The 13,551-nt window shown below is 44.3% G+C and overlaps 1 protein-coding gene across 2 annotated transcripts; it reads right to left on the bottom strand.

The window, feature by feature from the left end:
* Nucleotides 1–1,819: 1,819 nt before the first annotated feature.
* LOC123144452 (xaa-Pro dipeptidase) lies at nt 1,820–9,287 on the bottom strand. Of its 2 annotated transcripts, XM_044563601.1 has the most exons (17): nt 9,143–9,287; nt 9,001–9,050; nt 8,845–8,905; nt 8,461–8,556; nt 8,229–8,378; nt 7,898–8,029; nt 7,014–7,141; nt 6,825–6,905; nt 6,416–6,458; nt 5,216–5,299; nt 4,761–4,802; nt 4,592–4,662; nt 4,401–4,454; nt 4,201–4,306; nt 4,040–4,108; nt 3,153–3,296; nt 1,820–2,047 (listed from the first exon to the last, which is right to left on the bottom strand). In XM_044563601.1, the coding sequence occupies exons 1-17, from the start codon at nt 9,275–9,277 to the stop codon at nt 1,910–1,912; spliced, it is 1,584 nt and encodes a 527-aa protein (XP_044419536.1). In that variant the 5' UTR covers nt 9,278–9,287; the 3' UTR covers nt 1,820–1,909. The 2 variants fall into 2 exon arrangements, with proteins under 2 accessions (XP_044419536.1, XP_044419537.1); XM_044563602.1 differs by lacking the exon at nt 6,825–6,905 and having other exon boundaries at nt 1,892–2,047.
* Nucleotides 9,288–13,551: the final 4,264 nt, after the last annotated feature.

Below are 13,551 nucleotides of genomic sequence, written 5' to 3'. Positions count from 1 at the left end.
GCCGCCTGATCTTGATCGTAGCCAGCGGACGGCGTGAACGCCCCTCGGCCGTCCTGGCTTTGTGTCTCGTCGGGATCGTAGCCAGCGGTCGGCGCACCACCCTCAAAGGTCATGTTCTGCATGTAGTCCTCGTCGCTGGCAGCCGGCATTCCGTCAAATAGGTTGCGTGCGCCCGACAGCACGTCGGCTGGCATCTGCCACGACCACCGGTCTGGCGTTGAGGTCGATGGGCGCGGGCGTGGAAGGTGCCACCACGCTCACCTCGGGCGAGCACTCCTCGGAGAGGCGGGAGGCCTGCGGGTAGACGTGGAAGTCGGACATCGGGGTGCAAGCCGACGCGCGGGGCGAGTCGGGTAGCACCATCCGAGGGAACGCGGATGAGCCGGTGCTGGCCGCGGCCACGGCGGCGTTGACGAGGCCGTGCTGGCTAGGGTTTAACCCTAGCATATAGAGCACCTCCCTCGTTGGCGGCAACGTGCTGGCTAGGGCGTTTGGTGACCTCCCGCTGCGCGGCGGCGGCGACGGCGGCCGCTGCGATGGCTTCATCCCTCGCGTCCGTCGCGTGCCTCCGGCCCTTCCTTTTGGCCGACTCCCTTGCCCGCTGTTCGGGCGTCAGCGCCTTCTTCGGCTTGGGCGCGGCGGCGGTCTTGCGGGGGGCGTGAGGCTCGCCTTTACCGGAGGGGGCGGTCCTCATGCTGGACGAGGCGAGGGAGGCGGCGGCTTCGAGGTCGTCGTCCATAGCGGGGGTGGGGCGGGAGCGCGCGCGGGCGGGAGGCTTTTTTGGTGGAAATGGAGGGAAATGGTGAAGGCTGCCATCGACCAGCGGGCATAGATGGAGGAGAAGGCGCACGCTCGCGTCCGTCTCGTGTCCGCGCCGACGCAAATCCGGCTAAAAAATTGACCGAAAATGGATCGGCAGGCGGACGCGCGTCCGTTTGGGTCGACGTGTTGGGCCGACTTTTGTGTCCGCACTGACCTAAATAAATGTCAGCGGACAAATGGGTCACCACATTGGAGTTCTCTAAGGGCAACTCGTACAATATTGACCAACTAAAGAATTTGTAAACCAGAAGCCGCCTTCACCTGTTTGGGGGAGACAAAGCTTCCACCAAAAAATAAGCTTCTCTACGAGGTTTGTTTGTTGAAAACAGGTGTAGCTCTCGACATAAAAGTGTAGGAAAAATAAAATAAAAATACTTAAATAATAAGTGTCACACGTGTGTCACAAAACACTCTGGCCTGACTTTTTTAAACTAGAATTGCTGTCCAGAAAGAAAAACAAACCCATAAAAACTAAAACTTACCATCTGAAAAGAAAGTTGTCGTGCTTAACAACTAAAATTGTTATACTCATATCACTAAACTTGCCATAAAAAACCATTCAAAATTGCCAAGTGTTCATTCCACACATGTGGCACTTATCAGGATCCTAAGAATATTCTCCCTCCGTCCCATAATATAAGAAGATTTTTCAAGCTAACATAGCTTGAAAAACGTTTTTATATTTTGGGACGGAAGGAGTACTTTACTTCGGATGAACAGAAGAACTGATATTCTGTACTTGTCCCCAACAAATATAACAAACCGCATTATTTTTGTGATGACACGAAACAAACAAATGTTGCATGCTCATTCGCTTGATTTCTCATGATAAACAGCGTTGCTGGTTCTCAACAGAGACGGTCGAACTAACTGCAAGAGCCTTCAACCTTTCGAGTCCACAGAGGACAGCTACAAGTAACTGACTTCACCAGATCTTAGAACTTAACATGCCAATTTATCCTCAAACTCAAACCAAACCAACAGCACAGCATATGAAACCATCACCCACTTATTAAAGTATCCTATGCTTCATTTATTCAATTATTACGGTTATGTTTCGCCCAGGGAGCATCAAACAAGCGAGTGCTCAGGCTTTGGGCAGTCCGTTCTCTGCTTTTGTCACGGAAGCACGTGGAGGCCATGGCACGCCAGCCATTACCGCTTCGATTTCCCAGGTCTCCCGGGGGCAGTTTGTCAGGTTCTTGCATCCTTGTGCCGTCACATACTGCAGCAATGGAATATCTTGTTAGCATGTAAATAACAAGGCTAGCACTATGTAAAGGCCAATGCAATGTGGATGCTACAGAAATTACTGTTGAGTTCTTGACACGTCAAGAGAAACTCTGTGCACTGGTGATAACCAAATGTCTCTTTACTCTGCAATCAGCAATCAGGCAGTATCTTTTTTCCTTTTATACTGCCATCCACATCTACATGCTAAAGTTTCTGGACCTTGTTACCAGCAAAAGCACGTAACCATGACCGAAGTATAAAACCTCACTACCGTGGTAATGGTTGGTTCTTGGAGCATGCCAGCATGCTGAAGTGTGAATGCTGAACACGGTACATTAGTCCACATTTTAGCCCAACAAATTTAGCACTTCAAAAAATTATTAAAGATTCAGAGCTAAATTGTTCCAATCTCTGTACTTCAGTAACCGAACTCGGAAGTGTGCCCTAACTGAAGTTTGACTCTTATGGGGGACAAGACATTTTTATCATCTCCATTGTAGCACATACATTAAAGTCTATGCAAGATCACTTGCGACATTGAGAGGTCTATCAACATATGCCAACCAATTTCTGTTTTCTTGTAGTGCTCCCTCTGTCCTACTCCCTCCGTTCCAAATTACTCGTCGCAGAAATGGATGTATCTAGAACTAAAATACATCTAGATACATCCATATACCTGCAACAAGTAATTCGGAACCGAGGGAGTATAATATAGTGCACATTTGGTTTTCGTGAAAGTCAACCTTCACAAACTTTGACCAACTTTATTTAGAAAATTATGTATGTCTACAATACCAAATATATACCATATGAAAATATATTCCATCATGAATCAATTGTACCTATTTGGTATTCCAGATGTTGACAATGTTTTCTACAAATTTGGTCAAAGTTTACAAGGTTTGACTATGGAAAAATCTAATAAGCGCTATATTTTGGGACGGAGGGAGTATAACTTTTCCAAGAGAGATCAGTAATAGAGCAAATGTGTTGGCATTACTTCGTACCTACAAGTAGCGGACTAGCGGTGCACCAGCAATTAAGAGAGTTAAGTTCTTTTACTATGTAATGGAGGAGAGCAACCAAGCAAGACATACCAGATCACTTTCAATACGAACACCACCAAAACTTTTGTACTTCTCAATCTCTTCCCAGTTGAAGAATTTTGAGGAAACTGGATCATCCCTGGCAGGCCTCAGCAAAGCATCGATGAAATAACAGCCTGGCTCAACCGTAATAACCTGCAGTTCAAAAACCATGTGAGCTCAGATGGTTGTTATAACTATATGTAAGATGCCCACACACCCTTCTCAACATGGATGCAGAAAATACAGTACTATTCAAAGGAGGATTCACGACCATTTATTGTTCAAATTATCTATGTTGTCGTTCATTTCTTATCCTCACTCTCAGATAGCATATGCTAAAATAGGAGAAGATATACATCGATATATATGTCGGAGAACTTTAGATGTTTCCATGCTCTTCTGCATGATATATTTAAGTTTGTCATCTTCAAAATATCCATTATGATTACTATACCACAACAAGTCTCAAGGCCTTGATGTCTAACTGCCTACACAAAGCAGCTTCTGTATGAAGAGTTGATAACAGAAAAGGTATTGACTTTCAGAAGTTGTGGGGACCCTATGCATGATGTTGTACAGTTAAAGCATAACCACAATACCAGGCAAATGTGACATGTTGTGGTTATGTGTGCTACTAAATGGTCAATAGTCTGTCCGAAAGAATACGCATTAACAGAGTCCCAAACAGCTCATAAATTTTACTGTCATCTTGTTTGAATACCCAAATGGTCAATAGTCTGTCCGAAAGAATACACATTAAGAGAGTCCCAAACAGCTCATAAATTTTACTGGCTAACACGACAACCTAGCCACTTCTCAGAAAAGTGCGCGTGAAATTGCAAGAGTATTTTGTGCTACAAAATCTTCATAAATTAATGAGAAAGGTAATTACTTACCATGCCTTCTTTAAGTTCTCTTATGGTCCGCAAGGAGCTCAGTCCTGGCTCCTTTGGCCTCTCTAAGCCCTAAAGTCAACAAACAAGCATTAAACTCGGTTGCAGGGAGGTAGGTATAAAGATTAAACTTGCATAAACATTGGTAAAATCCATATCTCAACCTCAGGGTAGCCTCCGGGATCATGGGTGTCAATTCCAAGCAAGTGCCCAAGACCATGAGGCATGAAAACAGCACCTAACCTTCGAGTCATCATATCAGCAATATCACTGAAATAATTGTATTCCGGGGAATAGAGAAGTCAGCATTGTAGCTTTACATATTATCATATTTAAGTTCTATGAGCAGCTCTCACACACGCACCCATGGATAATCTTTTCATTCTTGAGAGATTCAAGTATTGTCTGCTCGGCCAGCCTGCAAAAAAGATCAAATGGCGTGTAAGCAAAAGATGCTGCAAAATCTAACACAGAGGCCAACAGTAAACATTCTTGGATAACCCCATCAAGGATGTTTAGAAATTGCAAGGTTCTGTAAGTAACAATCATTCTTACTTGTGCATATCGACCCATTTTACTCCAGGCTGCATGTGTGATATGACAGCATTATGAGCCTTAAGGACAGCCTGTAAAATAGTCAGTGTTGCATCAATAATGATTCAAACAACCTGTCCAGGTTCTAATTCACATACAGGAAGAAAAGCACTTTCTCACAAGTACTTACATTGTATACTGTTGCCTGGTTGCTGTTGAACTTCCCATTTATCTGAAAAGACAAAAACTCATTCAGGTGATGTCACTAGACAAACAGTATATTAAGATGTGATGAACAGAAGAATGCTCCAGCTTGCATCGAGGTTTGTTGGAAAGAAAACTTCTAGAATTATAAGCTATGGCCCAAAGTCAGCTAAATACTTAGTAAATCATAACTAATCATAACAGAGAATTGGGCTGAAGTGAAAATGAAAGGATATCTGAGGGTGCTCAGATTAAGATATAAACATTCAATAAATAATAACCGCTGGTAGCAATGATGTTCATAAGCAGTTCATTGCACATAATAAGCATAGCCCTTGACGCTTTTAACAGTAGATAACAAAAGCAAGTCCATTTAGTAAAGACACTGGAAAATAAAAATAGTGTACCAAATTAGATAGATGAATGTTACGAAGGACTTACGGGGTATGAACATGTGATGTCAGAGCCATAGAAATTATATTCAGCTCCCATGTCCATTAGAGCCATGTCTCCATCATTCAGCGTCTGAAAATATATGAGATGATCATCTACCAAAGAGGAAAAGAAAAAGTACGGGAGGAGTCAAAATACAAAATTTCCCCTAAAATAAGAACACCAATATTACATCAAGACCCTTGTAGCTATGATTACTTTGTTGCATTTCTATCGTTGTATATAAATATCTGTGTTTGTGCCATCACTCGCAACGTGTAAGCTGGATACATTATGATGCTGGGCCTATTCAACTAGACAATTTTTATTCAAAATTGTCTAACTCGTCACCAGGGTCATTACCACCAATGTTCACATGTATCTGATGACAAGAACTTATTTTCGGCTATATCATAAATGAAAGGTAGCACACAACAGACACCATTCAGTTTACAAATTATCATAGGTAGATTTCAAGACCTCGTGGTACTGATAAATGTAGTTGACAAATAACAAGGTAGATGAACTCTACAGCCTGAACTCCATATAGTCGTCGCTGAAGAAGGCTTTCCACTTTGATAATGCTCACAGAGCAGTGGCTTGGGAAGCATCAAATGCTGCCGTATTCAACGGGCAGAGGCCTAGCATCACCACGCTGCTGGACACCATCCAAGCAGAGACGTGGTTGTGGGCTACAGCAATAGCAACCAGCCCTCAAGTGTTACTCCCAGCGGAGCTGAGCTGGGGGCCAGGTTCAACCATAGCGGTCACAGGACACCGGGTCCAAGATATTTTCCTTGCTACATTTCATGTATAGTATACTGTGTCTGTGTGACACCCCATTTTCAGGTGAGAAATAGAACTGATTTACAAGACATAGGATCATTTTATCAGTGGGTCCACCCCAGGCTGAGCACTCAGGGGTGTGGCATGTGTTGTTATTGTACTTGGCCTATCCGTAGGCTTGTAAATAACTTCATCTATCTAGCATCAAAATACAAGGCTTTGCGTTTTCTCGAGGAATTTTTTTTATAAAGCATGCCCATTTTCAAGTCATCAGGAGTATGAAACTCATTTAAAAGAGACCTGAGCTCTGTGGACAACTTAATCTCAATTTGGTGAATTCTAACATTTAGAAGCTTGATCAGGTAAAATACTAATAGAGCGAAGTCAATCAAATGCCACAAAGCATCATAAAAAAGAGAGTACCCGGTCATTTGGAGCAGCCGTATGTCCATAATGAAGAATAGAACTGCAAAATCAACAGAAAGAGTTATTATAGCATACAAGATATAGTCTAACAAACTCAGAATTTCTGAGTCTTCAATCTTGATAGCAAATGCTAACCGGCCTTCAAGATGACTGAGACTTTGTACACCAATAAAATATCTAGTAATGTCATATAACCTAACTATTTTTAACTAAAAGAGCGCCCCCCTGGTTAACTTATTCATGTAACTCAACAAATTGTACACTATAGTCACCATGTGGACACGAAAAGAGAGACCTACTGAAATTTTGTTAGCAATCTTATTCTGGCGTTAAGAAAACTATATACTAAAATGCTATCTGGTAATATCAAAAGCTCATGGTATTTGACTATTTGAAGAAACATTATCAAATGGAAACAGTGGATAACACTACAACAGGCACTAGATGGTGATTTGTTGTTATGATGTTGATACTTGTATCACAATTCCTACATACAGGATTCCACTAAAGCATTAGCAAAACAATTCAGAGACATTAAAGTGTTTGTGCACTGACCTATTATTTGCTTCCGATCAGACATGATACATGAACTCACCTGTTCTCTCCGGTAGCGCATATGCATGTGTAGGAGCAATGTCGACAGGCTCCATACCTATAAGAATGATGAAGAAATATGCTTTCTAACTGATATTCCTTCATGCCTGGTTTTGCCTGTCTCATAACCTTGCAAAGTCCAAGTCAAGAATCAGATACACATTTAATTCGCCTCTCGAAAAATAACAAAGGAGTCGGTAGTTGTTAACACCTAAAGGAATATTTTTGCAAATTACTCCCTCCATCCCATAATATAAGACCGTTTTTTACGCTAGTGTAGTGTCAAAAACGCTCTTATATTATGGGACGGAGGGAGTAGATTTCTAAAGTGATTCCTTGCATTGTGGGTCCCACTCTTTGCTTATGAGGTGCCAGAACCTGTTGTGACAAGACGACTCAATGCTTAACTTTAGTGCTTTGTTTGGAACCTCGTAAATCATAATATAATATTACAGTGTGTTTGCTTCTTTAATAATTTGGGACCTTTATTTCATCCCCAAACGAAAATTCCTAAAGCTCAGCCCATGGCAACAATTAAACCCATCCCTGGTTGAACATAAACTCGTCCCTGCAGGATTATGTGGTGGTAAGAACAATTAATCCCAGTGATAGTACTCAAAAAGCCAAAACCACATTAACTACATGTCTGTGCATCTAGTATCATGAAGGATTATCATGGATGATTGATGAATACATTCATTTGGCTCTCTATACAGCCTAGCAGGGGGAAAGATATAGATCACATTTCGTCAAATGCTAAAGAGCCAAAACTTGAGCAACCATTATTTAGACAGGACAAGAGTCTAATGTACTCCAAAAAATAGCAATGAAGGTGTAAACAAATTATTGGCATGGTACAAGACTTTAATAGGGTAACTTATGTACCTCAATGTGTGCTTCTGAGCTAACATCATTGGCATATTGAATGAGGCCAAGCTCCATTTCAGATTTGATAACACGGCATTCAGTTAAGATAGGGTGGAGTGTACCCAAATCGGTGTCAAACTTCTCTATCCCCTACACAGGGAAAACAGCATGGTAAGTTGGTAAATTTAATGCATATACAACAAAGACATGTAGTTGAGGTCTAAAGGAGAAAGGATGGTACTGCATGATTAACATGCCAGATTATGCTTCCCACTTTAACCCTTCAAAACCATAAAACTAACTAACTAAGCATCCTAACTTGTTTTATGACCAATTGTATATCACGTACTTCAAAACTAGCAGGCTTTGAGTAATTTCCGCTGTCAGTACTCTTTCCATACAAGAGAAACAACACAGGCTTCCCATGCTGACTGAATCGATCTTGCAGAACCTGCACAATCTCATCGACATAGAAGACCAAATCGACCTTGTACCTATCCTGTAAAGGTATTAATGAAAAATATTATGTGAATTCAGTGTGTTGCAGTATCTGCGAATATAGCATTTAGAACATCAAATACCTTAAAATAAGGGAGTGGTTTTATTTCACCCATCCAGACAGCATAGTCAGGTGGCAACCTTGGAGCAAACAAAATCGATTGTCCAGAGGCGATGTCCTTGGTGAACAAATAAAGGCCAAGTTAGGTAGAAGCATCTAATGAGCATAAATTCATTATCATAACATGCATTGAATGACTTGCAGTGGCTTATTCTCACAGACAAATAAGTTGTACGAACTCAAGAAATTGTGACATAAACTGTGTTATAAGTTTAATAACTGGATAAAGATGAGGCGTAGTGAATATCCACAATAAGCATCGAACTAGGTATCAAGGAGCTCAACAGGAACTATGCAAGGATTTTATTTTCCCTGCAAAAGTGGGACACACGAGAGAAGAACGTACTATAGCGCCGTAGAACCCTGGCTCACGCACTCCGAAGAGATAAGCAAAGTAGCTCTCCTGCCTGAGACATTGGCCATTACCACTTCAATATGTCATCCCAAAGAAAGAGAAAGGGAGGGGCGCTGGCAAATATTTTTTTAATAAAAAGACATATACCTAAACAGCTCGAGATGATCAGTGCAGTGTCGTGTCTGCTCCTCACCGCCCTTCAGAAAGAGAAGCCAAAATGTTGATAGAGGAAGCCCCAAAGGCCCAAACAAAGTAGAGACTGATTCATTATAAAGACGGCAAGTGGGACCTGGAGGAGGGCGATGCCACGGGGAGGGCTAGCGGTGGCGGAGAGGTGGGCGCGAAGTGCGGTTAAGAGGCGGTCACGGTTGCCCGCATGCAGCTCCATGGGCACCTCAGGCGGAGCAAGAGAGGAGGTCGCCATTGCTGGATACCTGCCACGCATTGAAAATATGAAAACAACAATCATGTTATGTCATGTGCTGCATACTGGAATAACATACATACATGCATATACCCACACAAAAGGAAGACATGCATACATGTAACTATCAAAATTTTAACGGAAATGCTAAAAATCTGACGTCATAATTTTTAAACCTTTTTTTTGCCAAATTATGTTGTCGCGAGAATGGCAATTTCCTTTAGCAATTCCTGGCAAAAAAAACTGAACATGACAAGCATTTGCCATTTGCTTACTAAAGGAAGTTGCCATTCTCGCGGCAACATAATTTGCCATCTCGGGTGTTCGATTTGCCGTGCTAAAACATCTGAAATTTGTAGCGAAATCCAATTTGAATCCATACATTCATCTGCCCATAGTTTAACCCGACATAGTTTGATCAACACAGCACAGAGTGGAGTCATGCTTAAATCTTAGTTCACCTTTTGACAGAAATTTCAACCCAATCCATATACCCTTATTATTATGGAATGCTAACCGAGACTGCAGAGAAGGAAAAAGATGAGCGGAAGCAACCTGTCGCGATGCTGGCCGAAGAGCCGCGAGGAGCAGAGGGTTGGGTCGCGGCAGCTTTGCGCTACGATCTCCACGAGATCGGCGGCCTGGGGTCCTCAGCTCGGCAGCGGGCCGCGGTGAGGTTGGGTTGGCGGCTGAGCTAAACTAGGTTCCGCCGTCGCTCTCCATGGGAGGTCGGCGGAGAGGATTTCGGGGGGGGGGGGGGGATCGGGTGTATCAGTTGCCTGCTTCCCCCTCTCTCTGCTCCGCTTTATTGCGATCCCGTAGGTTTCAGCTTCGGTTCGATTGAGTTTGTTCCGTCCCCGCTTGTCCTTCCTAGCCGGTCCGACTTTCTAGGGCCGTTGGGTTCGGCTCGGTCGGGGCTTGCCTTGGGCCGGGCGTTCAGTTCCTCGCGCTCAGGTACGCAGCCGGTTCGGTCTGATCTTTTTTTCTTGGCGGCTGCTATAAATCAGCCAACCGATTTTCTCCCAAAATCAGTCGGCTGGCCCACCGTTGGATCTGAAACGTCTACGATCACACCACCCCAGTACATGTTGACTGCATCGTTCCCCCTAGTCTCAGCCCCCGCGCAGCACCCATCGTGCCTCAACCCAGCACCCAGCATCCTTCGCTCGTGCAGCCGCGTCGGCAGTTCATTGTCTCCCTTTGCAGCATGCCGTTGCTGAAGCCGGCCTTGCAACACAGGTGTCTGCTGTGATGTAACGACCTGAGACCAACGCTTCAGACGCCTTCTATGTATTCCGAGTTTCGTCGTGTGATTTGTTTTGTTCGTTGCATTCATCTTTGCATCATGTGCATTGCATCATGTTATCATGCACCCTTTTTTAAAACTCAAATAAATAAATCGTGTGGATCTTCGATCCATTTAAATCGAAGGAGTTCACATGATGATTTCTCTTTATAACATATCCTCTCGATATTTAGGGAGCTATAATAAATATTCCATTAGTTTGGAATTAACCGCAACCCACTTGCAATTTAATTCTCATGTCTTTTACTTCATGTTTGTTCTCCAAACTTTTTCCATGATTTTTTCTCCATTTATCGAGGCTCTTCCTAAATTCTCAACATTTTGGACCTACCGAATACTCACTTCTTTCTCACACTCATTTGAATTAAATTCAAATGAGGTTGAATTCAACTTCACGTGCATGCTCACTTTCTATTTTTCTTGGATCAAGCTCATTTTTATGAGTCCGGGAAAATTATCCGCATGCGCAAATTTTTTTTCCTAACCCTCTCTTTCTTTTCCTTCTCTTTAATTCTTTTCTGCTAAAGAAAATATGAGGGAGAGAGAGAGCACAGCCAGCAGCCCAGCCAGGCCGGTCCATCCGTCATGGCCCTTGTCCCAGCCGCCCCCGCTGATAACCCTAGCTAGCGATCGAGAGCCCCAGCCACCCGATCGATCCCCAACTCCCCTGCCTCCTTCCTCCTAGCGCCGTCACCAGGGAGCGCACGCACGCGCATCCATCTCTCGTCCTCCCCTCGATCCCTCTACTCCTCGCCCGCCTCCTCGTGTTCCCGGCGCCGCCGCCTCGTCAGCTCCGCCGCCGGATCTCGCCAGTCGTCGGCCTCAAGCTTGTCCGCGTCGCCGCCGTCCAGGACCACCATGGCCGCCCCAAGCTCCTCGCCAACTCCACTCGAGCCGGCCCGCCGCCGCCATCGCGACCCCGCGTCCCCGCCTCCGGCGGCCGTCGCTGCCCCGCGACCTCGCCTGCACCCCGCCGGCTCCCGTCGCCGCCCTGCTACGTTCGTCACCGGAGACCACCAGATCCGGCCGCGCTGGGTCCGATCCGCCAAGTACCCTCTTCGGATCGCCAAGTTCGACTACCGATGACATGTATCACAACTGTCGCCTTGGGTTTTGTCAAGTTCCTATACGACCCGTGTACAACTACTGTCGCCGTGTACCACTATTTCCACTACGATCATTCCGAAAACGTTTACTTCCTCTATATCGCAACAAACCCGATCCACTTCGAAAATGCACGCTTCAAAGGTATAATGACGAGATGACCGTCCGTGAACGAATGCATGTGTAATGTATGAGATGCCCGTGTTGGCACCGTGTCCGAGTTGTCGCTTGCACGTTCCTTCTTATTTGCTATGTCGTCGACCCGTGGGAACCCGGTAACCGGGATCATCCCATCATCTCTAGCATGTTTCGCATTTCTGCACACTTCTCTTTTGTACTGGTATCTCAACGAGTTGTCGGATCATTGGGATGTTGCTGTGGCACCATTTCCGTTGTCGTTGTCGTGGCACCCTTTTTGTTTCCGCCAAGATGACAAATGCTTCATAACATGCTCATGTCGACATTTTCTTAAAAATTGCATATAACTTGCATATGTCATCCACATCATGATAACAACATGTAAATATTTTAAAAATTGTTGTTTGCATGAAATTGTTAAATATGCATATGGGGATTTTCCGGAATTATTGTTGTTGTTTCCGACCTCATTTAAAATGCCTAAATGTGTAGTTTACATATGTTTCACCTCTTGCCATGTTAACCAACATTTAATCTTGTTGGTTTCATAAACAAGAGCGAACTAAATAATTGAATGTGGTGTTTCGTCAATACGCAACTCGTTGCACTTTGCCATGCCATGCCTCATTAAAACGAACATGCATCATACTTGAATGTGCATCATGCCATGTTTATGTGATGTTTGTTTACCATGTTGTTTGCTTCTTTCCGGTTGCGTTTCTCCTTGATAATTCCGGTTACGTTGCGATTGTGAGGATTTGTTCGACTACGCTCGTTCGTCTTCTTCATGGACTCGGTCTTCTTCCTAGCGGGATTTCAGGCAAGATGACCGTTATTTTGGATACCACTACTATCTTCGCTTTGCTAGTTGTCTCGATGCTATCGCTATGTCGTGCTACCTACCACTTGTTTATCAAGCCTGCCGAATTGCCATGATAGCCTCTAACCTTTTTCACCATCCTAGCAAACCATTGTTTGGCTATGTTACCACTTTGCCCAGCCCCTCTTATAGTGTTGCTAGTTGCAGCTGTAGTTGCAGGTTGCTCCATGTTGCTACATGATGTCATGGATATCTTGGGATGTCACAATATTTCTTATTTAATTAATGCATCTATATACTTGGTTAAGGGTGGAAGCCTCGGCCTTTTGCCTCGTGTTTTGTTTCACTCTTGCTGCCTTAGTTTTCATCATACCGGTGTTATATTCCTTGATTTTGCGTCCCTAACACAGTGATGGTTTATGGGCCTCTCTTGACAGTTCGCTTTGAATAAAACTCTTCCAGCAAGGCCCAACTTTGCTTTTATCATTTGCCTAATAACAACTAAGGGACCGGCTAGCACCCGAGGACTCTTAATCTACAACCCGGGCCAGTGCTCCTCATGAGTGTTGGTCCAGACTGGGCAGCCTGCGGGGCCACCACGGGGAAACTCGAGGATAGGTTTTACTCGTAGCTTGTCCCGTCTAATCGTGGCCTGAGACGAGATACGCGCGGCTACTATCAGGGTGTCGGCACGTCGGGAGGTCTTGCTGGTTTTGTTTTACCATTGTCGAAATGTCTTGTGCACCGGAATCTCGAGTTTGATCGGGTTGTGCCGTGATGGAGGATTGTCTCCGCGGATCGTGAGCTTGTCATGGGCTAAGTTGGGACACCCCTGCAGGGTTTGATCTTTTCGAAAGCCGTGCCCGCTTATGTGGCAGATGAGAGTTTTTAATATCCGGTTGTAGA

The sequence above is a fragment of the Triticum aestivum genome, chromosome 6D (genome assembly GCF_018294505.1).
Source record: "Triticum aestivum cultivar Chinese Spring chromosome 6D, IWGSC CS RefSeq v2.1, whole genome shotgun sequence".
In the NCBI taxonomy this organism is placed as follows: Eukaryota; Viridiplantae; Streptophyta; class Magnoliopsida; order Poales; family Poaceae; genus Triticum; species Triticum aestivum.
Note: the sequence above shows the minus strand (reverse complement) of the source record. Positions and strands in the feature narration are given on the sequence as shown.

What these genes read in the sequence shown, in the direction of transcription:
- LOC123144452 (XM_044563601.1), bottom strand. Translation starts at nt 9,277, where the DNA reads ATGGCGACCTCCTCTCTTGCTCCGCCTGAGGTGCCCATGGAGCTGCAT. An exon ending in CGGCTGCTCCAAATGACCGG is followed by an intron (nt 5,300 to 6,415) that starts GTACTCTCTTTT and finishes ATATATTTTCAG; the next exon opens with ACGCTGAATGATGGAGACAT. An exon ending in ACATCACATGTTCATACCCC is followed by an intron (nt 4,803 to 5,215) that starts GTAAGTCCTTCG and finishes TTGTCTTTTCAG; the next exon opens with ATAAATGGGAAGTTCAACAG.